At 38.0% G+C, this 25,254-nt stretch overlaps 1 protein-coding gene and 1 long non-coding RNA gene across 6 annotated transcripts in view; one reads left to right on the top strand and one right to left on the bottom strand.

The window, feature by feature from the left end:
* Positions 1-25,254, bottom strand: part of LOC147580952 (uncharacterized) — a 324,096-nt gene that overhangs the window by 87,770 nt on the left and 211,072 nt on the right. The gene's annotated exons all lie outside the window — the stretch shown is intronic.
* The window catches only part of UBR2 (ubiquitin protein ligase E3 component n-recognin 2), a 125,058-nt gene continuing 100,760 nt past the window's right edge, over positions 957-25,254 (top strand). For 3 of the 5 annotated variants that reach the window (XM_086706869.1, XM_086706871.1, XM_086706870.1), the window contains exons 1-2: positions 957-1,393; positions 10,166-10,425. In XM_086706869.1, coding sequence (XP_086562995.1) covers positions 1,316-1,393; positions 10,166-10,425 — 338 coding nt within the window. In that variant the 5' untranslated portion in view covers positions 957-1,315. Of the gene's footprint in view, positions 1,394-10,165; positions 10,426-25,254 lie in introns of those variants that run through there. The other 2 variants (XM_086706868.1, XM_086706873.1) reach the window with 2 other exon arrangements.

Consider the following 25,254-nt stretch of genomic DNA (forward strand, 5'->3'; position numbering starts at 1 on the left):
TTCTAAAGGAACTGAAGACTGGTTCTAAGAAACCTACTCATCCAACTGTGAGTCAAGAGCCTAATTACCTCTAATCAAACACAATTTTCTTTTGTACCTAATCTATTTTTATAAAATGTCCATAACAAGAGCAAATCTTCTTTTAAAAAATTTAAAATTTTTAAAAAATATTTATTTATTTTTGAGAGAGAGACAGACAGAGAGGAAAGTGGGGGTGGGGCAGAGGGAATGGGAGACACAGAACTGGAAGCAGGCTCCAGACTCTGAGCTGTCAGCACAGAGCCCGATTAGGGGCTTGAACCCACGAACTGCCAGATTGTGACCTGAGCTGAAGTTGGAGGCTTAACCGACTGAGCCACCCAGGCACCCCAAGAGTGGATCTTGATAGACTTAATTGGTAGGCTCCTTTTCCTTTGCAGCAATATTTATAATACATTTTGATAAGTGGTCATAACTAAATTACTTGTAAACGTTTTCTTTAACAATATTTAAATATATTTTAAAATCTCAAAACATTTGGGTAATGTCCATCTCGGTTACAGTCTAAAAGATGAAGGCACTTTGAATGGCAGGGTCATAGAACTGTAGGAATAAAACGTAATTCTTTCGTTCTTTCGCGACCATCTGTCGGCCTACCATATGCTAGGCTTTGAAAAGTACTTGCGCATCTACCACGTGCCAGGCACCGTTCTAGGATCTGGGGATACAAACATGAACAAACGGAGTTGGGGGGAATAAAACTACAGTTCCCACAATGACGTGCTCTTCTGCCTCTTCCCAGGTGGGAGCTTCTTTCCGCTAGTCTCTTCCCAGGATTCTAGTTGTACAGGAAAGCCCCACCTGCTTATCTGCCATTTGCCCACGCTCTCGTTAGAAGATGGACTACAACTCCCACAATGCCTTCGGGGGGCACGCTAGAAGGGTTCCACCTGCTTCCCAGTCCGGTCAAAAAGGACTACAGTTCCCAGACTGCTCTGCTTCCTCTCTTGGGTGTTATTGCTCCTTTCCCGGTGCCGGACGCGGTAGAAGCGAGCGAGAGTGCCAGGTCCTGGGTTTTCTGTGTCCTTCTCCCGGGCAGGGACGAGGCAGTGACTTGACTCTTGGGCGCCGAGCCCGGGAGGGAGGACAGGAGGCCGTCTTCCCTCCTATCCAGCTCACCTCACACCACTATTCTTCCTCACCCGCGGCCGCTTGGACGACTCCGGACCGACTACCTGGGACACGGGTGGCAGTCTCTGCAGCCGGGGCTGTGGCGAGGCCGCGGCCCTCGGGGCGGCGGTAGCGGCGTCAGCTCTGGGGAGGAAGAGGAGGGAAGATGGCGTCGGAGCTGGAGCCCGAGGTGCAGGCCATCGACCGGAGTTTGCTGGAATGTTCGGCTGAGGAGACCGCAGGGGTGAGTGCCGGGACCCGGGCGGGGACGTCCGGCCCTCGCAGGCCGCGCCCGGGGGGGAGGAACTGACTCCTGGAAATCTCGGAGCAGCCCAGCTCTGACTTGGGGTAACGACCTCGCGGGGCTCTCTGGACTCGCCGTGTGGGCAATGGCCCGGGGAGGCCACCGAGCCTGCCCCTCGCCCTCCTTCTTTATCCTCAAATAGCCCGCGGAGCCGCTCTGTCCGCTGGCCGCCTTTACATTCCCTTTTTGCCTGGGAGAACCGACTGCCTTTGCATTATTCCTCCTTACCCCTCCACTCCCAAGAAGTCCCCAGCACAGGGGCCTTTGCCCTTTATGCCAGCTCTTGGCAGAGGGGAGAGGAAGACGCTTCCTGATTTGGGGGTGTAATCGCCCTGCTTTATCTGCCTAATTCCTTTTCCCTCAGATTAGTGGAGCATTGCCTCCTCCACCAGAACATGCTACCCTAACCGGTTCCTCACTTTGTTTCTGGGACTACCCTAGGCACCAAAGGATGCAAACGACACTGTTTTCCCTGTATCCCCCCCCCGCCTCCCTCCTCAGTGCGTTTTTGCCCAGGTTTGGTCAGTCCACATCGTTGGTAAATGTGCGGAAAGTAGCGTCTGGGCATCTTACTGAGTGTGAGAAAGCAGTGGTGGAGGATGGGAGATTAAAAAAAATAATTTTTCTAGGAGTTGGGCATAGTCGGATGGAAAATAAATGTTATATAACTTTGAGAGAGTAACTTTCAACAAATAGAAACTAATAATGTGAGGTTTGGTCACTGCACAGTGGGGAGCAGTTAACCCCCAAACGTAAACCGTTCAAATCCAGTACTGTAATGAAAGCGTCATAGGAATATGCTCGCGTAAGTTGCAGAGTTGTAAAATGATTACTTTAATAAACTTGGTGGCATCTTTCCTCAAGAAGGACAGGGAGCACTCATTAGAACAGACTGTCCAGGATGATTATGAATGGACCAAAACAACCTAGGCCTCACTTCTCAGGCCTCTGATTTTAGGGAGAGGGTGACCTTTGAACACATGTTAATAATCTTTATGAGCAAAATTTTAGTGGGGCACCGTGCGGCTGCTGGTAGTGAGAGGTTACTGTGTGTGAATTGTCAAGAGTGGAAGTCAATGACAGGAGTAGAGGTGAAAAGTTTAAAGTGATACATTGTTGAACGATGACTGTTGAATTTTTTTTCAAGTCAACTTGTTTAGCTCTGTTTTCATTTGCTTTCTGCTTAATATTGCAACAACCCAAGGATTTTCGGCCCCCATCTGCCTTTCATTTATGGAAGAGAACAGTGTTACAAGGAAGCAGTAAAATAGTCAAGGTGACAGCTCTTCCCAATGTCGTCATGTCAGTATCCATATTGACATTACATTTGTTGTCTGCCTCAAAGTTTTGTTGTTGTTGTTGTTGTTGTTGTTGTTGTTTTATTCCCACTGAATTTTGTGTGGCTTGGCTCCGAGATACAGGCTGTATGCCAGATTTTTCCAGCTCTGAAAGTGCAAGTGATTGCGTTTCTCCAACCCTGAAAAGCTATCAAGTGATTGGAGTTTCTCCAACTTGTTGTGGAAACCAGTTCTAAAACTGGTACTAGAGACCAATGTAATAATCCCTGTGTAGTGAAATTCTCAAGCAGATATAGTGGGAGAAATTAAGGGAAAAGCAATTGAAATTTATTAATTTGGACTTAATTTGAGTTTGTGACAATCCCGGTCTGAGCTACATTTTACATTTGCTCTGTTTACTTTTAAATGGCTTTCTGAACAATAAGATGAAAAAGTTTTTGGTCTAAAGGCCAACAAAATTCCCAAAAGAAGACTACTAGGATATTAAAATTAAAATTATAAAATTAAGGGGCACCTGGGTGGCTCAGTCGGTTGGGCGTCTGACTTCAGCTGAGGTCATGATCTCACAGTCTGTAGTTCGAGCCCCGCGTCGGGCTCTGTGCTCAGCTCAGAGCCTGGACCCTGCTTCAGATTCTGTGTCTCCTCCTCTCTCTTCCCCTCCCCTCTCAAAAATAAATGAAAACATTAAAAAAATTTTTTTAATTATAAAATCAAAAAATTTTAAACTAATATTAAAATACAAGATTCTTCCAGCTATATAATCTGGCCTTACTTTGTGAGGGGTTTATCGTCTGTATTTGTTAAAACTACATAACACTTAAAACTATTCTTTCAGCTTGGTCTATAGCACAGCCCTTCATCACAAATTAAAATGAATTAAAAAAGCTTTCTCAGATTAAAAGCAAATTTTAGAGAGGGTAAACAGAGCAGTTATTTCAGCCTTTAGACCTTTGTTACTGATAATTTCTGGGATCACATCCATTTAAAATAGCTTAATAAGGTTAGTGTCATCTTTCCCACACTTTATTTACATACTGCTTTTTACATTTCTGTTATGAGGAGGAAGGTATGTATCCTAACAAGCTTGCCTCACAAAAGCAGTTATGTGCTCTTTTCGATAATTTTAAGCTTAGGATATTAAAGTAGTCCTCTCTTCTCAGTTTTCTCTTTTTCTTGGTAGAATTGATTCCACAAGTTTTGATTTTTCTAGCATGTCTAATCTATCTACATTTTTTGCTCCATAGATATTATTATAATGTGCTCCATTGGGTGATTGTGACTTAAGAAGTATATATATTGTTTTTCCCCAAGTAGAATAGACCTTCTCATTATAGAAGTTTTATGTAGAGTTTTATGTCTATATTGGATATTTTTTGCTTTAAAATTTTGACAGTTTTGTATATAATTTACATATGTAAATTCAATTCACTGGTTTTTAGTATATTCATAAGAGCTGTGTATCACCATAATTTTAGAACATTCTCATCACCCCCCAAAAAATCCTATACCTATTAGCAGTCACTTCCCGTTTTCCCCTAAACTCCTGAACTCTAGACAATTACTTACCTATTTTCTGTCTCCATAGATTTGCCTAGTCTGGAAATTTCATATGAATGGAATAATAACACTATGTTGTCTTTTTGACTAGTTTCTTTCACTTAGCAAATGTTGTCAGGGTGTGTCCTTGTTGTAGTATGTATCAACACACCATTTTGTTTTATTGCCAAATGATATTCCATTGTATGGCTATACCATATTTTATTTATCATCGGTTGATGACATTTGGGTTGTTTCCATTTTTTGGATATTATGAGTCGTGTTGCTGTGAACGTTTGTGTGCATTTTTGTGGGGACATCCGTTTCTTTTTTTGTTTTTTGTTTTTGTTTTTTTTGGTTTTGGTTTTGGTTTTGGTTTTTTTTGAGCATATACCCAGGCATGTAATTGCTGGGGTCTATGGTAATTCTATGCTTAATGTTTTGGGGAACTGTTTTCCAAAATGACTGCATCATTTCACGTTTTCACCAGCAGTATGTGAGCGTTCCAGTGAATTTCTCCAATAGTGAAGTGCTATCTCATTGCAGTTTTGATTTGTATTTCCTTCATGACTGTAGGTGCTGAATATCTTTTCATGAGCTTATTGGCCATCTGTACATCTTTGGAAGTGTCAATTCAGACCTTTTAACTATTTTTAAATTAGATTTTTTTCTCTTTTATTATTGAGTTCTGTATTTGATTGTGAATGCTTTTACTTCATTTCTAGAACTCTAAGATTCGTTTAAGATTTTTCTTAACAGAGTCTTGAAAACTTCATTTTGGTACTAATGAGACTGTTGTTTTATAATTAACTTACATGTTGATCATCCTTGTTTGAAAACAAAATCAAATATGGTTAAAGGATACAATTTTAAAAAAAAATTTTAACGTTTTTCAATTAATTAACTTTTTAATTTACATCCAAGTTAGTATATAGTGCAACAATGATTGCAGGAGTAGATTCCTTAATGCCCCATACCCATTTAGCCCATCCCCCTACAACCCATAAAGGATACAATTTGAATTGGGGACTAGAATAATAATCAGATGCTGTAATAAAAGGCTAAACTCTAGGGAGTCTTTCATTTTTGTGTTTATTACACTTGCTCTTTATCCCAAGGCTTAAATTTAGCATTCAAAAAAGGAAAGCTCCTGGAAACGTTGTCGTAACATGTTTACTTTAGTGGAGTGAGTTGACAGTTTCTTCACTTCCTTTATGGATGACTTCTAATAAGATAAGTGCTTATTTGTTGTGCACACTGGTTTGACAGCCACAGTGTCTGAAGGACAAATTAACATGCCGTCAAATTACAAATCTCAATAGTTGGTCATGATGAGGAAACAGTTACAGTTAGCTTATGTTAGTTAGAGCTAATAAGAGAAGCTGTTGATTTCATTCTTCTGAGATACATGTGAGCCATTATTGTGAAAGGCAGCCAAAAAATTTTTTCCTCCTGTTCAGTTTTTCATAACTTTTTTTTTCAATCTATATTGTTGCCAGTCACTAATTGAACATTTCTGGTATAGAATTCTTATGTGATTCTCTTGTTTTATATATTAAGTGTTTAAATTTAATGAAGTTAAAAATGTTTATAATAGATCCCAAATCTGTTAGGTGGTTTTAAATTTGGAGCATATGCCTGCATTTCTTGAGCCAGATATGCATGTCTTCTTAATAATTTATAATAATATATTATAAACTGTATTTAGGATGAAATGCTCTACTAATAATTTGTAATATAATATCAGTACAAATTATATACAGTAATGTATATTATGTTATATATACTGTATAATAAATATTATGGTATTATATATTAATAAATATGTAATAGCATACATAATATAATATATAAAATAGCATAGTCTATAAAATTTGCTGATTTTTTTTCTTAGTAGCTGATATTAGTTTCTGAATTTTTTGTTCAAGAAATCTATAAATAGAGGGGTGCCTGGCTGGCTCATTTGATAGAGCATGCAGCTCTCAATCTGAGGGTCATGAGTTCAAGCCCCACATTGGGCATGGAGCCTAAGAGAGGAAGGAAGGGAGGGAGGAAGAAATCTATGAACAGATTTGACCTATCAGTGTTGTTGGAGCCACAGAGCACATAATTTCTTTTAGAAAGTATCACCTTTTATTCTCCCTGGATTAAAATCCTGCAAAAGTGGCTTCAAGAAAAATAGGAACATAGGGACTCCTGGGTGGCTCAGTTGGTTAAGCGTCCGACTTTGGCTTAGGTCATGATCTCGTGGTCCGTGAGTTCGAGCCTCGCGTGGGGCTCTGTGCTGACAGCTCTGAACCTGGAGTTTGCTTCAGATTTTGTGTCTCCCTCTCTCTCTGCCCCTGCTCTGCTTGTGCTCTCTCTCCGTCTCTCAAAAATGAATAAACGTTAAAAAAATGTAAAAAAAGAAAAGAAAAGAAAAATTGGAACATAAAACATAAGAAAAACAAAAATTGTTGTTAAAATAAAAGCTTTAAATGAATTGTAAATTAAAATTGCCTGAAACATAACTTCCTAGGATCATAGGAGTAAATTCTTTGAATCATAAAGCTTAATTTCTTATCCATAAACACTAAATTGCTTAGGACAAATGGATTATCTTCATTCATGTTTTGAAATAGGGTTTCTGATAATGGGTGAAAAACTAGACATTTACCCTTAGATATGACAAAAAAAAATGTTTTTTTAGCTCAAAGAATTAGATTCAAGTTTGCTTGTTGGTTGATGCCTCTTTGCCTTTTACTATTGACTACTGTTTTTTTTAACTAGCCCTTTTTATAATTAAGGAAGTGTGTGTGTGTGTGTGTGTGTGTGTGTAATTTTGATTTCAAGTTACTTTTCTAAAGAGAGAGAATCCTTAATCCTGCGCTGTTGTTTTAAGAGTAATTTAGTCTCTTAGTTGCATAAAGCAAACACAACTAAGTTGGTAACATTTGGAAAAGATAGTTTCACTTTAGGGGTGAAAAGTTTTTCCACTGTGTTCTGTCACAAGCTTCAATTCAATCCCTTAATTTACTAACAAAGTTTTTACATTTTTAGTACACATGAAAATATGAGGTTGATTAGAAAGTTAATATATATGTCCTCATGTATATTTAAAATATCTATATGTAGTTATTTTTAGAGGGAAGGGAGTGGGTAAAGATTGTACAAGTAATAGTTAAAACGAAGACCTTATACTGTTGTCTTATGGTGTTAGACCTTACTAGAATGTAAACTCTTAACAAGGATGTACATGAACTTTAGTTGTAATCCATAAGTAAACATTGGACCTATGAGTTAGCAGTTCAGTTAACTGCATTTTTGTAGAAGTGAGTGCTTTCATGTATTCTGATTTTAAATGCTTACCTGGTTGAGAGCCAGAATAAGTTGCAATTACACAAAGCAACATGGGGGACAAAGAAACATTGCAGAATTGGCAGGGATAAATGACAATATAGGGGAAAGACTTAAGATGTAAGGAAACACAAAGGGAAAAGAAAGGAGGTAGTTTGAAGGATGCCTTATCTAGGGCTTATTTGGTTTGGTTTTTAGAGACTGCAGGCCTGGATCTAGTTTATCTCTGCTTTCATTAAAGCTACATAGAGCATCTTTCTGCAGTGTCAATGTTATAGGACAGTAAGTAGTATAAACATATTTATAGTCATTCAGGTAACAGATTTTACTAAATGCCCACTGCAGCCGGGTTATGTGTTAGACCCAGGGGAAGTGGGAAAGGCAGAGGGAGTGAGGAATGGGCTGAGAAAGGCATCTTAGAGAAAGTGAAACATAAACTGAGAACTGAAGAATGAGTAGAAAGTAGCCTGAAAAGCAGAGAGAGAAGCAGTACAAGTCAGGAGGAGGAAACAAGTATGATACAAGACAAAGGACCTTATAAACCACGTTGAGGGAATTGACTGGATGCTAAATACAAGGAGAAGCTGAATGACATGATCTCATTGACATTTTGCAAGAATCATGCTGGTAGGGAGGCTGAAAAATGGACTGTACAAGGGCAAGATTAGTGGAAATGACCAGTTAGGACCTTCTTGCATTAATAATGGTGAAAGATGGGAGTGGGGGTTTTGGGATAGAGTAGCAGAGGTAGTGCCTGTGGAGATGGATAGATAAAGAAATGAGATGGATTCATCAGATTATTTAGGAAGCCTAGTAGACAAGACATGATTAATTGGATGTTGGGTTGAGGAAAAAGGAGGATTTTCAGGTTTTCCTGGTGTGGATACTTAGGTAGATGCTGGTATGTAAAATAGGGAAGTGAGGAAAATGCCGGTTTTTGAGAAAGGATAGTGGAGATGATGAGTTCAGTTTTAGACATAGTGAGTTGGTGTTTGAATCAGGAGTAGCTGTTTCTTCTGTTTCTCTCTACACTTACCAATGCTTCTGGTCACCAAATGTGAGTTTTTCCCCCCATACCTAGCCATTCCCTAATTCTCTACAGACACCAAGTGGGTGTCCTACAATTCAATTCACTTCTGACACTATGCACCTGGAGTTAGCATCAGATCCCACAGGTTAAGGGCTCAGTCCCACAACACTGCCCCCCACTACTTAAGCTGCCAGTCACAAGCAGTGGGTCCCTAGGTTGCCCAGAACTTCTGTCTGACTTGGCTACAAATCGAGGGTTACCATGACCCTGCCTTCGAGTTCAATAATTTGCTAGAAGGGCTCACAGTACTCAGGGAAATGGTTTATTTACTAGATTACTGGCTTATTGTAAAATTCTGTAGCTTAGGAATAGCAGATGGAAGAGATGCGTAGAGCAAGGTATGTGGGAAGGGGAACAGAGCTACCATGCTGTCTCTGAATGCACCAGTACTTACGGGTGTTCACCAACCCGGAAGCTCTTTGAACCCCGACATATAGACATTTTGTTATGAGGGCTTCATTACATAAGTGCAATTGATTAAATCATTGGCCATTAATGATTAGTGCATCTTCCAGCCCCTCACCCCTCCCCAAGTTTGGGGGTGGGAGCTGTAATTTCCAACCTTATCACATGTTTCGTTCCCTCTGGTAACCAGCTGTCCATCTTTAGGGGTTTTCCAAAAGTCACTTCATTAACCCCAGCTCTAGCTTGGTTGAAAGGAGATTGTTATGAATAATAAAAGATACTCCTTTCATCTTTATATCACTTACCACTTAGGAAATTTCAGAAATTTTAGGAGCTCTGTGCCAGGAATGGGAAGAAGACCAAATATATATTTCTTACTATAAATCATGATATCACAGTATCTGTTAGATATCTAAGTATAATTATCCAGGTAGTTGGACATAAAAGTTTAGAACAGAAAAGTGGCTTTTGTTTGTTTCCATCAGGGAGAGCGAAGGGAAAAGGGCTTATAGAGAGTTTGATCAGGGAAAGAAGGCATAATTGATAGAACAAAGCCTCTTGTAGACTGATACTCATGAGACTGGTTTATTAATCAATGAGAAGTGTAAGTGGCATATTGGCTATTCATGTTCACTGCATACATACTCTTCCTATCAGCAAACTGACAAGAGAATTCAGAAGACAATCAGTATATCATTTGAGCAAAGCAGTAGAAAGGAAGTCAGATGGGCTCAATGGCTAGTGTCATGATGATCTGTGGTGGTCATTTGCATGTGAACTGCCTACAGAAGATTGCTTTAAGAGTCATTTTGAGGAGAGGGGATCATTTTACTCTAAGTAGAATTCTGAAATACTTGGCATTTTTATCAAGTTCTAATGAATTTTGCCCTTTTGGGAAAGAGTATACAGTTATGAGTGATGCCAACGAAATAATTTATAGGACTCTTTTTATCCTTATTTTTGTGCCTAAAAGAATAGAGAGTGGGTTTATTCAAATGAGCAGTTTGACATTGTGTAAACCTACTTTTTCTTTTTTCTTTTTTAAAGAAATGGCTGCAAGCAACTGACCTCACTAGAGAAGTGTACCAGCATTTAGCCCACTATGTACCCAAAATCTACTGCAGGGGTCCCAACCCTTTTCCACAGAAGGAAGACATGCTGGCACAGCATCTTTTGTTGGGACCAATGGAATGGTACCTTTGTGGTGAAGATCCTGCGTTTGGATTTCCAAAACTTGAGCAAGCAAACAAACCTTCTCATCTTTGTGGTCGTGTTTTTAAAGTAGGAGAACCTACATACTCTTGCAGGTAACATACTGTAATTTTCTTTCTAAAAGCCTGTTTTTACCTTTTTTCCCCTGAAACCTTATGTTTTTGCTTTTAAATTAGGGAAATACATACATATTAAGAAGTGGACACAACAAATATGTATGGTCTCTTAACTAATAATGAAACAGATATTCATGTAATTATTTTCCAGGTCAAGAAATAGAACATCATCAGCATTCCAGCAAACCACTGTGTGCTTTCTCCCTCCCCTGTAATTAACTGCTGCCCTGGCTCTTGTAATAATAACTTCTTTGCTTTTCTTGTTAGTTTCTTTAGTTCCAGTGTCTCTTACTAATGTTCAAGGTATCTCACATTTGGCCGGTGGGATCCCTATCACACTAGCATCGTCCTTTGCACATTGCTGCCTTAGTTTTTGAGTACTTCTTTGCTTTCTGGCACAAGATGTCCACAGCTCACTTTGTACTTAACTCCGATCCACATGTAGAATCAGCCATTTCTACAAGGAGTTTCATTTAAGGTAGGAATGGTAGTTAGAAACCATTATCTGGGTGCTCTATGTACTTACTTGCCAAGGATAACTTTACCTTTTTTTTTTTTGTTGTTATTTCTTGTTGAGAACTGAGTGTACAAGTAGAAGATGGAGAGGAAAGTGTCCTATTTCCTTTAAGACCATCTATTCCTATTTCACAGAACTAGTCGTTGTCAACAGTTTCCTATGTATCCTTCCAGAAATTTCCTCTGCATATGCAGGCCCGTATATATGGCTATCTTACACATATATGCAACCACACATACAAAAGGGAATATGTGTTATATATACTGGGCTAAATTTTCCTTTCTCTGTTTAACAAAATCTTGACTTCTGTCCATATCAGCTGATATTGCTAGATTAAATATTGTATTGTGTGATTGTACAATTTATAGAGGCATTATGTAACATTTTTTTCCTTAACACTTTTTCCTTAAAATTTAATGAATTCAATTTTGGTTAAGGACTGTAGATGTCTATGGTTGTCTTTCTTTATAAGCATGGTCAGAATACCAATGGAGATCTTTTTATATTTTGAAATACTGTTCTAGTTTTTTGTTTGTCTTTATAAAAACTTCTTTGAGTTCTCTGTTGATATTGGAAGCAATAAATCTACTTCATGATGTACAGATGAGGAAACTGAGATACACTTGTTCCAGTAATGTCCTTTTGTAGCAAAGGGATCCAGTTCCAACACTTGTATTTGAATGTTGTATCTTTTCATTTTCAGTCTGGAATGTTTTCTCAGGGTTTTTTTTCCACGATCTTGATACTTTTGAAGATTACCAGCCAGTTATTTTTTAAATATCTGCCCATTTGGTCTATCTGATTTACTTTATGATTGGACTCAGGTTGCATCTTTCACAGGAATATCACAGAACTCACATGTTTTCATTATACCTTACCAAGTGGTATGTGATTTTGATTTGTTTGATAGATGGTGATGTTAGTTTTGATCACTTGATTAAGGTGATGTCTACAAGACTTCTCTACTGTGAAGTTACTCTTTTACTCTTTATAATCAATAAGTATTTTGTGGGGAGGTACTCTAAGCTATTAAATATCCTGTTCCCTATCACACATTCAATTTATTCATTTGTTTATATCAGTATGTATGCATGGAGGCCCATTATACCTGTGCTCGAATAGTTCTAGCTTTGACTCTTGGGAGTCCCTTCAGGCTTTGTTATTTTCATGTCCTCATCATTCTTTGAACAATTCCTTGTTCCATCAGAGATGTTTAGGGCACGTCTTGGACTTTCCTCTGCTCTAGACCTGAAAGTAATCATTTCTCTAAGGAGCCTGGTTCCATTTTAGTAGAGATTAGTGTTAAGAAATAAGATACTAGGTGTGCTTGTTGCTATTGGTATGTCACTAATCCCAGGCCCTCTCAGTGGATCTATATCTTATATCTGTCTATAGATAACATACTGAAAGAAATATTGAAAACCAGGCATTTACAATAATCTCTCCAGTTCCAATCCAATACCACAGGCTTCTCTCGTTTTCTCCCTTTGCATATTTGTAACTTCTCTGATGAATCTGATTCTCATTATCCTAAATATATTTACTTATTTGATCACTTCCTTGTATGCAACCATTCTTTTGCTGCTGTTGCCATTGCCATCCAGCTCTGCATAATTGCCCTCCTTCCCCCATTTGGGCTTCATATGCTATTCTGGGCTATGGTGGCCTTCCCCCACCCTTGTTAGGGCAGATCTAAAAGAAGAAGGCTTACTTTAAGATGCATGGTCATGGGGGCTCACTTGGTTAAGCATCTGACTCTTGATTTTGGCACAGGTCATGATCTCACAGTTCTGTGAGTTTGAGCCCCTGCATCGGGCTCTGCACTAACAGTTCAGAACCTCTCCCCCTCTTTCTCTGCCCTTCCCCCTCTCTCGTGCATGCATGCTCTCTCTCTCAAAATAAATAAACTTTAAAAAAAAAAAAAGATGCATGGTCATGGCCCTTGTGCTAAATCAGCTGGGTGTCTATCTTGACTGAAACTCCAGTCCTCTAGCACTGCTTACTGGACCTCAAGTATCTCTGTGCCACTTTTGATTCCATAGTGGCCATTCTCTGGTAACCTTGGAGACAAGTCTGGTAAATAAACTCTGCATGTGCAGCCCAGCCCTTAGCCAAGAACTCATCCACAGGTGACCCCCACATACACTTCTGTCCCTTCCTGGTTACTTGATCTGCACATATTCCCTCTCTGGTACCCTGACTCAAGGCCGCTAGCTGTTTTATCTGCTCCAAACATTGATCTAGTCTCAGCTCAGTGGGACCTTCCTGCAACACTTAGATTCTAGCTCATTGTGCCACAGGTGGGAATTCACACCCTGAGTGGGAGATCCTCATGTATTCATATAGTTTTGTGGTTGTGTACAGTAGGAGTCTGGTTCTGTTACAACCGGAAGTGAAAGTCCCAATATTTATTTTAACAAAGAAAGTTGCTTATGTTTGTTGAACACCTTCTAGGTGCCAGATTTAATGCCAAGTACTTCATGTAAAGTTACGTTTAATCCTTCCATAAACTTCTGAGATCATATCCCTGAGGAAACTGAGGCTCAGAGTGGTTAAGTGTCTTAACCTGCAGTCATAAAAATTGAAACCAGGTCCCTTGGACTCTTAACTCCATGATCTTTTCATTTTACTTTACACTGATTCTCATATATTGGTCTGTTACAAATTTTTCACTCATGTTCAGTAAAATGAGGGGGGAAAAATAGGAAAAATGTTCTGTTTCTCTTGCAACTAAATTTGTTCAGTTCCTAAATTTTGAGAGATGTCCTTTATTGTTAAAATATTAGCATATGAAGTGAAGGCAGTGAACCAGGTAGTTTTGCTTTTTCATATTTTTAGGAAAAAAAAACCCAGCCCTTTTTGTGGTCATTCTACTGGCCCCTGAAACTCAGAAATCTGGGAACTACTACTAGCAGTAGTAGTAGTTACCCAGTAAGGCTCTTGTTTCCTAAGCAGAAAATCAAGTTACATTCCAGTACTGTCTTCTGTACTACAAAGTACAGCAAAGAATATTAAATAAAAATATTTGGGCTGGAGACAGAGCTTTTGGTGACAGTATTGTGAACTTGGCCTGAATCCTTTACTCCCTCATTATTCTTGGTTAGACTAGTCTGTAAGGTACTCTTTCCTGATGGGAGATGTTTGGCACTTATAAAAGTCTCATGCGTATTAGATGCTCAGCAAATATTTGTTGAGGAAATGTCTATTACGTTGTTCAAAGTACGGAGGACAGTTTTAAAGGTATTAATTTGCTATTCCTATGTGAGTTAAATTGCTTGAGTATTTCTAATTTTTGCCCATTTCCATACCTGTCCAGTGGCAATATCCTGTTTATCGTAAGCCAGCTACTTTGGGAGATGTTATTCGTGATTATGTACAAAAAATCCTTCCCACTCGAGATTTTTAACTTCAAATATTCAGTTATACCCAGCCAATTAATTAATAGGGCAGCTGGTGCTACATGTACACAACACATTGATCTCTCTTATGAATTTATTGCCATCTCATTTAATCTTCTAACCATAGGCACAGTATGCAGGAATTTTGTTAGTCCCAGGAATTTCATATATGTCTGTGTGGGTCCATCCAGAGGAGAAGAGGTTAGGTACAGGTTTGAATGCTTTATATGGAGGCCTTCATTAAATTGTCAAGAGTTCTGGATCTTCCATTACCAGAAGATCAAGTAAGAAGTATCTTACTGTCTTTTTTTTTTTTTTTTAATGTTTATTTGTTTTTGAGAGAGAGAGACAGAGACAGAGTGAGAATAGGGGACAGGTAGAGAGAAAGGGAGACACAGAATCCGAAGCAGGCTCCAGGCTCTAGGCTCTGAGCTGTCAGCACAGAGCCTGACGTGGGTCTCAAACCCACAAGAAGTAGGACACTTAATTGGCTGAGCCACCCAGGCGCCCTGAAGTCAATTTCTAAAAAGCAATAGCTGAGGCTGTTCTTTGTGTTTCTGTCCTTAATATACCCTTGACTCTCTTTAGATGTCAACAAAGCAAAAATTTTCTCCTCACAACATGAGGTGTTCTCCTACTGATGGTGCCTTCCTTTTCATTGATCATATACGTCCTCTAACTATACAATTAGAATATCCAGAATTGGGATGAGTAGATTAACCTAAACCGTCACACTGTAGTGAAATGAATTTAAGCATCCAACTCTTGATTTCAGCTCAGTTCATGGTCTTGCAGTTTGTGAGTTCTAGCCCAGCATCGGGCTCTGCGCTTATGGTGCAGAGCTTGCTTGGGATTATGTCTCCCCCTCTCTCTGCCCCTCCCCTGCTTGCTCTCTCTTTTTTTCTCAAAATAAATAAACATTAGAAAAAAATTTTTGTAATAATAGACACAAAACATACATTTGGCTGTATCTTTCAAAAGGTACAAAAGTGTATGCCATGAAAAATAACCTTCCTTCTCCATCCCTTAATTTCCCTGTTTTCTTATCCAGAAGTGATCACTGCTAGTAGTTTCTGTGTATTCTTCCCGATGCAAGCATTTATATATTATTCAGTAAATGCTAGAATATGACATAAACTGTTTCCACCTTGCTTATCTTATTTAAAATTTGTCCTTGGGGCGCCTGGGTGGCGCAGTCGGTTGAGCGTCCGACTTCAGCCAGGTCACGATCTCGCGGTCCGGGAGTTCAAGCCCTGCGTCAGGCTCTGGGCTGATGGCTCAGAGCCTGGAGCCTGTTTCCGATTCTGTGTCTCCCTCTCTCTCTGCCCCTCCCCCGTTCATGCTCTATCTCTCTCTGTCCCAAAAATAAATAAACGTTGAAAAAAAAAATTTTTTTTTAAATAAAATTTGTCCTTAAAATTGTTATATAATATTATATATAGAGAGAACATGCTCACTTTGTCTTATGTTTTTAATGGCTGACTATTATTGAATGAATATCCTATCCTTTATTTACTAGCCTTCTATTAATAGACATTTCGGTTGTTTCTAGTATTATAAATAATACTGCACTGAATATCTTTGTATGTCTTTGTGCATATATAGATGTAGATCCACAGGATACATTCCTAAAAGTAAAATTTCTAGGTCAAAGGATGCATACATTTATTTCTCTTTTTGGACCAGCAGTAAAAACTGGAGACGAAATGAAAAGGAGATGATGTGCTAGTTTGAGGAAGAGAATCAGTATGAGGGACAAACAACAGAAACTACAATGGGTGTGTGTTGGGAAAGTTTGGAAAATCTATCTTCTAGCTAGCCTTACAGGGAGAAGAAACCAGAAAGTACAGGCTAGAATGTGGCAGCCAGAAAGAGGAGGCAGATTGGCCAATTATCTGAACTGTGGAAGAAAGAAAGCAGCGTCTGGTGACCTGCATATAGACAGATAAGTAGCCTGGGGTGGGAGAGAAAAAATTAATCTATAAAGGGCCCTATAGGGCCTAAATTTGGACCACACTCTTAACAGCTCTTTCTAAACTTTGCTGTTACCTGAAGTTGGCCACACTCCAGGTTAAAGGCTCTGTCCTTCACAACAAGACTATCCAAGATACAACTGCAAGTTTAGAGATTCTCAGGGACACCCTCAATTCCGATCAGCTGGCTGCAAATTTTGGGTGTCTCCACAGACTACTTTAGATTGCATAATTCACTAGAACAACTCCTAGAACTGAGGAAAATGCTGTACTTAAGACTAAAGTTTTATCACAACAAAAGGATACAAATCAGAATCAGCCAAAGAGATACATAGGCAAGATTTCTGAATGCAAAGCTTCTGTTGTCCTCAGGGGCACATTATCTTCCTGGCACATTAATGCATGACAGTACACAGTACACAGTACAACAGTATTGGCAACCAGGGAATCTCACCCAGGCCTTGGTGCCCAGAATTTTTATTGGAGTTTCATTAGGTAGGCATGACTAACCAAATCATTGCCCACAGGACTTAATGTCCAGCTCCACTTCCCTTCCCAGAGGTAGGGCTAATATTACGTGGCTGAAAGCCCCAAGGCTCCATTCATATGGTTTGTCTTTCTGGAATAGCCAATCCCCACTCTGTGTCATTCATTAGTATAATAAACTATCAGGTGGGAGGGGCAGCATAATTACAAAGATACTCCTATCACAGGGGAAATTCTAAGGATTTAGAGTTCCCTCCCAGGAACTAGGACAAAAGCCAGCCAAATTCTTTAATTACACAGTTGTTGAGAAAGTAAATGAGATCCTTTGTGTATTGCTTTCCAATATTTTTAGCACAAGGTAAACTCTTAGTAAATGGCCATGCTGGGGTCCTGGGGATGAACGTCTCCTTGTTAGTCCCATGTCTCATGTATTCCTAGAAAACCCAGTGCCCTGGTAAAATGACATGGAGCCTATCACTTGGAAAGATGAAATATAGTTATTGGAATTCTAGGTGAGTTTCTAAACTAGATCCTTGAGAGATAAAAGTGGTTTATGTGTATAGGATAGAGATTTTCTTAAACTAGAAAAAATGATATTCAGGAGTCTTTTATGTGTGGTTCGTAGGAAGGGGATTTGTGAAGCGATTTAGGTTGGTTTTTCTGCAGTTACTGGTTCATAATTTCTAAACTTATGTAGGTCATAAATTATTTTTGTCAGAAGAAGCTATCTGTTGTCAGGCAGTAGGCTAATATTTATGATATCTGTCTGTACTTAGTTAGCTATTAGGAAAAGTATAGTCAAATTTAACACTTGTTGGGGCACCTGGGTGGCTCAGTCACTTGAGCGTCTGACTCTGGCTCCAGTCATAATCTCACAGTTCGTGGATTTGAGCCCCACATTGGGGCTCGCCACTGTCAGGACAGAGCCGCTGTGGATCCTCAGTCCCCCTCTCGCTGCCCCTTTCCCACTTGCACTGCACTCTCTCTCAAAAATAAATAAACATTAGAAAAAAAATTTAACACTTGTTATTCCTTTCTAAATAGAGATGGTTGTTCTTAGAGGCAATAATCTTAGTGCTGATTTTGATCATAACTCTATTTTGCCATTTGATAACCATTAAGAAAAATAAAATATTAGTAGAATATGAAATACTTAGTGTGGTATAAATTTTGAGTTTAACGCTTCTGTTAGATGTAAAGAAGTTAGGTTTAATTCCATTGTTTTCTTTGTATAGTTAAATTGAGAACTTTTTTATTATTATTAGATTTTTATTTATTTAAGTAATCTCTACACCTGGCATGGGACTCAAACTCATGACCCCAAGATCGAGAGTTTCATGTTCATCTGAGTGAGTCAGCCATGAGCCCTCACAACATTTTATTTTATTTTTTTTAACTATTTAAAAACTTATTGCGTGAATGTTATAGATAACCAAAGGTTATGGTTGGGAGTTAATGCTCCCATCAGGAATATTCTTAGCGTGTGTTTCCAGGTAGTACCTTATGATGCTTTACTGTAAACTATTAAATGGCTTTGCTCAGGTTTAACTTTTTTTTTTTTTAACTCTGATTCTGTTGGTCTTGACAGATGAAGTTATGCTAAAACTAATAAACAACCCTACATGTTTGAAGACTTTAACTATCCAAAATACATTACTCAGACTGTGTGACCCTTTTAGATCAGTGAGGGCAGTGAGTGGAGGGTTCTGCTCTGGTTAGTTGTTTAATAGCATGTTACATCTCCATAAACTTAGCATCATGCTTTTTAGGGTCCAGCACAGCAAGGGAAGAGTAGAGCCAGAGGGTCTTGCCCAGCAAAGAAATTGCACCAGCTCGGGATTAGCCACCCTGCCCCTGTCCCTTTAGTCAGGACTAATCAGAAGGCCTCTCTGTCCAACTGCAAAACAGGGTGTCTGGAAGAGATGCAAACTCTGTGGCTGAACATTAGAAGTCTCTTCAATGATTTTTTAGGGCTATGGAGTTGTTTTTCCTTCCTCCCAGAGTAGTTATGATAAAATGAGGTAATCTATATAAATAAAGTACTTGCAGAACTATATTTACATATGTAAAAAAATTTTCAACCAAACACTGAGTCTTCAGATGAGTTACTGAGCCATGAGTAATACATCAAGCAGAGGGGTAAACATACTCTGTGTGGAAATATAAAGCTCTAATGTGGAAGAATGAACCTCTTATTTCTAGTAAGAAGAGTTTGTTTAGTTTCTTGTTTTTTTTAAAAACTTGAAAACTTGATCTCTTTTTAAACAGCTGAGTTCTATTTTAAGACTTTCTTTTTGACGTGAATACTCCAGAGATTGAAATCAATGCTGTGTTAGTTTAAAAACTTTTAGTTACCTCTGGGGCGCCTGGGTGGCTCTCAGTCGGTTGAGCATCCAACTTTGGCTCAGGTCATGATCTCATGGTTTGTGAGTTCGAGCCCCATGTCAGGCTCTGTGTTGACAACTCAGCCTGAAGCCTACTTCGGATTCTGTCTCTCTCTGTCTCTCCCCCCCCCCCCCCCCCCCCCGCCGTTTGTGCTCTCTCTTGAAAATAAATAAATAAACATTAAAAAATATGTATATATTAGGGGTGCCTGGGTGGCTCAGTCGGTTGAGTGTCCAACTTTGGCTCAGGTCATGATCTCACATCTTGCAGGTTCGAGCCTCGCATCAAGCTCTGTGCTGACAGCTCAGAGCCTGGAGCCTGCTTCAGATTCTGTGTCTCCCTCCCTCTCTCTCTCTCTGTCTCTCTCTGTCTGCTCCTCCCCCACTCTCACTCTTTCTTTCCCCCAAAAATAAAATAAACATTTAAAACAATTAAAATATATAGACAATATACATATAACATATATATTATACATAATATATGTTATATGTATTTATGTATAATATATTCATATATAACATAGCATATATATGATTTACATATATAACTTACACATATATATGTTATATATAACATATATTTACGTAATATATATGTTATATATAACATGTATTGTATATATTATACATATTATAAAATACATATTTTATATATAATACATGTTATATATGTATAATGTATTATATATATTAGTTATTTCTAATTATGGATATGCAACAGGAATGAAATTATACTGTATATATTGCAGTTGTGGCTTTTTTTCCATTTAACAATTTGTCTTGGAGATCGTTCTCTGACAGTATATATAAATCATCATTCTTTTAACTGCTGTATTTTGATAGTAAGTTCAGGCCATAATTTATTTGATTGCTTTGTTAGTGAAATTAGAAATGGGTACTTCCAGGGCTTTTTTCTATAATAAACTCGAGTGCAAAAAACACTCTGTACATATTTGTACACATCTCTTTTTACACGTCTCAGTATTTTTCTTTTAAGGTTATTTTTATTTATTTTGAGAGAGAGATAGCACGTGGGGGTGGGACAGAGAGAGAGGGAGACAGAACCCCAAGCAGGCTTTGTGCTGTCAGCACAGAGCCCAACATGGGGCTCAAAGTCACGAACAGTGAGATTGTGACCTGAGCCGAAATCAAGAGTCAGACACTTAACCAACTGAGCCTCCCAGGTGCTCCTGTCTCAGTATTTTTCAAGGTAAATGCCTAGAAATAGAATTTCAATGCTGTGTGTTGTCACTGTGAGCTTCAGTATGTTGGAAATCCCCTTGTCTGCACTGCTCTCTCTGCCCTGGAAGATGACAGGGAGAGGGCAGTTGATATTTCCTAGGTAATTGAGATTCCTGTAGTTGTCTAAAAGGAGTCTTACATTCTTGGTTTACAGATTTGAGATCATTTTTATTTACTGTTACCAGTTTGTTGCAGGATCAAACAGGAGTACCTGGCATATAATATCAACTTTATATGCATGCCTTTGTCTAGATGTTAGGAAATAGAACTATGACTAGATTACTATGGGCTGATCCTTTCAGGTAAGGAAAATCAGATTTATATCACCAGAATTTTCCTGTTCGTACCCAATTGAGTTCTTTTTTTTTTTTTAAGGGAAAATTTGTATATTTCAAAAGGCACAAATCTTAATTGTACATTTTTGATAATAGTTAACCTCATGTAACTCACATCCCTTCAAGATAGATTTCCATCTGACTAGAAATTTTCTTCTTAGTAGCTCTAGCCCCTAGGTGACCACTATTCTGATAATTTCAACTTAGATTAGTTTTACCTGTTATAGAACTTCATAAAAATGAAATCACTCTTTTGTGCCTGGTTTTACTCACATAATATCTATCAGATTTATCCACGTGGTTATGATTACTGGAAATTGGGTTTCATTTTAATTGCTGAGTAGTAGTCCATTGTATGAATGTACTATAGTTGCCCATAATCCATTGTCCTATAGGTAAACATTTTAGGTTGTTTCCAGTTTGAGGCTATCATGAATAAAGAAAGCCTCTATGACCTTTTTTTTTTTTAACGATTCTATTTTTTTTAGTGAAAAAAATTTTAATTTAAAGGAAAGAAAATGGTAATTTATTTCATAAATCATATCAGTTTATGCCAGCGTTGTTTTAAATACAACATATTAAAGTACTAGGTGTTATTATCCTTTACTTAACCCTACTTCTGTGTGTTTTAATATACCAAATAACATAAATCTTCCTCCATTAAAAATCTTCAGCTTTTGGGTTGTCTGTGTGGCTCAGTCGGTTGGACGTCTGACTTCGGCTCAGGTCAGGATCCCATGGTGTGGGTTTGAGCCTCGCATCTGCCTCTGTGTAGAGCCTGGAGCCTGTTTCGTATTCTGTTTGTCTGTCTGTCTGTCTGTCTGTCTCTCTCTCTCTCTCTCTCTCTGTCTCTCTCTGCCTCTCTCTGCCCCTCCCTGACTCGTGCTCTGTCTCTCTTAAAAATAAATAAACATTTAAAAAAAGTTTTTTTTAAATCTTCAGCTTTTTATGACACATTTTAGGAATATTAAGGTACCATTAAAATAGACCTTTCTAGACAGTAATCTAATACAGTGAACATTCTTAGCTGATACATTAATTGCTGGCTGTTACCATTTGCAAACAAGTATTTTTATGGACTTGTGTTTAATTTTTCATGGATAAATCCTTAGGAGCAGAATTGCTGGGTCAGAGGGCAAATATATGTTGAACTTCAGAAACTTCCAAAACTTTTCTCTGAAATGGTTTTTTGTTCCCACCAGTGATGTCTGAAAGTTCCACTTGCTCCATATCCTCCCCAACATTTGATGTTGTCATTTTTTTAAATTTTTGCTATTCCGTGTAGTGGTATCTCATTATACTTTTAATTATCCCTAATGACTAATGATGTTGGTGCAGTTTTACACATACTTATTGCTCATTCATCTGACTTCTAAAGTGTTTGTTCCAGTCTTTTGTCTATTTTTTATTGAACTGTTTGTCCTTTTATTATTGAGTTTTGGAGTTCTTTATATACTGTGGATACGAGTCCTTTTTGTCAGACATGTTTTGTGAGTGGTTTCTCTTAGACTGTGACTTGTCTATATGGTCTTGATGACAGAAGTTTTTAATTGTGATGCCAATTTACCAGTTTTTTTCTTTTTGAATGATTGTTTCCTATGTTTAAGAAATGTCTGCCTTCCCCCAGGTAGCAAAGATAGTCTCTCTGTGTTCTTCTCTAAGTTTTCTTTTATCGGCTTTTCTATTGTAGATTTTATGTCTGGGTTTATGATCTGTCTCAGACTAATTTTTTATATGGCTTAAGGTAGGGGTTGAGCTGCATTTATTTATATGTGAATGTGCACTTTTTCCAGTACCACCTGTTATTTTCCCCTTTGAATTGCTTTCGTACCTTATCAAAACCCATTTGACCATATAAGTATGGGTCTATTTCAGAACACTCTAATCTACAGTAGCCCCTTTTTATCCACAAGGGATATATTCCAAGTCCCCCAGTGGATGCCTGAAACCATGCATAGTACCAAACCCTGTATATACTATGTTTTTTGCTGTACATACACACCTGTGATAAAGTTTAATTTATAAATTAGGCACCGTAACAGATTAACAGCAATAACTAATAACAAAACAATGGTTATAACAGTATGCTGTACAAAAGTTATGTGAATGTGGTCTCTCTCAGAATATCTTCTTATAATGTATTCACCCTTTTGGTGATGACAATGAGATGATAAAATGCCTACATGATGAGATGAAGTTAGGGGAATGACATAAACATTATGAACCGGCTTTAGGCTATTTTTAGCCCTCTGACCATGCATCAGAAAGATGATCATCTGCTTCCAGACTATAGCTGACCACAGGTAACTAACTGCTGAAAGATAAGGGGAGCTGCTGTAGTCCATTCGCTGAGATGGCTATTCTTACTGCAATAACCGCATTTTCTTGCTCACCGTAGGTTTGTAGCTAGCCTTGAATTGGTTACTATAAATCTTAAATTCCTGTGCCTTTAAATTTTCTTTTGTCTATTTCAGGTCATTTGCACTTTGTGAATTTTAGAATTATAGTTTGTCAGTTGTTATTTTTAAGAAAGACTGCCTAGGTTATGATTAGGATTGTGTTTAATCTGTGGATCAGTTGGGGAGAATTGACGTTTTAACAATGAGGTTTGTAGTCCTTGAACATCATATTTCTCCACTTATTAAGGTCTTCTTTATATTAAAAATTTTTTTTTATTTCTTTCTGAGAAAGAGAGACAGAGACAGAGAGCATGAGTGGGGGAAAGGCAGGGAGAGAGGGAGACACAGAACTCCATCCAGTCTCTGAGCTGTCAACACAGAGCCCAGTGTGGGGCTTGAACTCATGAACTGTGAGATGATGACCTGAGCCGAAGTCAGATGCTTAACCAACTGAGCCACCCAGGAGCCCCTATTAAGGTCTTCTTTAATCTCTTTAGCAGTCTTATAGGATTTATGTAGAAGTTGTGCACGCTTTTGGTTATGTTTATTCCTAAGTATTTTATGGTGGTGTATTTTTTTCCTAGTTTCCCATTTTTTTCTGCGAGTATAAAGAAATACAGTTTGTTTCTGATAATTGAACTTATGTCTTGTAACCTTGCAAAATTGGCTTAGCAGTTTTTGTTGTTTTTTTGTTCCTTAGGATTTTTATATAATCAGGTCATTTCTGAATGGGGACAGTTTTATTTTTTCCTTTCCAGCTTTTTATTTCTTTTTTGTGCCTTACTGCCTTGGTGAAAGTAGGACATTCTTGCCTTGTTCCCAGTCTTAGGGGATATAGTCAGTCTTTCACTATTAAGTATAATGTTGGATATAGTTTTCTCTTACATACCCTTGATCTCATTGAAGAAGTTCCCTTCTATTTCTAGTTTGCAGAGTTTTTAAAAAATATTACAGATCACTATTGAATATTGTTCACCGCTTTTATGTTGCAGCTTTTGGGATTGTCATAGTTTTCCTTTTTCTTTTTTAAAGGTTTATTTATTTATTTTGGGGGGGACAGAGAGAGAGGGGGAGAATCCCAAGGCTCCGTGCTGTCAGCGCAGAGCCCACTGTGGGGCTCAATCCCATGAACAGTGAGATAATGACCTGAGCCGAAACCAAGAGTCAGGTGCTTAACCAACTGAGCCACCCAGGCACCCCATTATAGTTTTCCTTTTTTATTTATTAGTGATTGCATTGATTGATTTTTCAAATGTTTTTTCATTACTGAGATAAGCAGAGCTTGATTATCGTGTATTAACTTTCATATATTACTGGATTCAGTTTGCTAATGTTGTGTTGTCTGTCATTTTCTTGTAATGTCTTTGGTTTTGATATCAGAGTTAATGCTGGCCTTATAAAATGAATTAGGAAGTATTTTTTCTATATTTTCTGAAGAATCTATGTAAAATTGATATGATTTCTTGCTTAAATGTTTGATAGAATTTGCCAATAAAACAAACTATCAAGGCCTGGTATTTTCTTTGAAGGAAGTTTTTGATAACAAATTTCTTTGATACTTTTTACAGTTATTCAGAACTTTATTTCATCTTGTATCAAGGAATGTGTTTCATTGTATAATGTTAAATTTATTGATACTAAAGTCATACATAATATTTGCTTATGCTGTTGATGTCTGTGGTATCTATAGTGAGGTCCTCTTTTTCATTCCTTATGTTAGTAATTTGTGTTTTTCTCTCTTCAATCAGATTTATGAATCTTTTCAAAGAATCTGACTTTCGCTTTGTTAATATTCTCTTTTATCTGTTCTGTTTCACTGATTTCTGCTCTTACTGTTACTCTTCTTTTTGCTTACTTTAGGTTTAATATGCTTATATTTTATTCTTTAATCTGTCAGTTATTTAGAAGTATATTGCTTAATTTCCAAATACTTGAAGCTTTTCTAGATACATTGTAACTGATTTCTAACACAAATGTTCTATAAGGTTTTGGTCTCGAAATTTATTGAGACTTGTTTTATAACTCAGTCTTGAATGTTCCATATGCACTTAAAAGTTGTGTTCTGCAGTTGTTG

Source organism: Puma concolor, chromosome B2 (genome assembly GCF_028749965.1).
Source record: "Puma concolor isolate L17-30 chromosome B2, mPumCon1.1.hap2, whole genome shotgun sequence".
Taxonomy (NCBI): domain Eukaryota; kingdom Metazoa; phylum Chordata; class Mammalia; order Carnivora; family Felidae; genus Puma; species Puma concolor.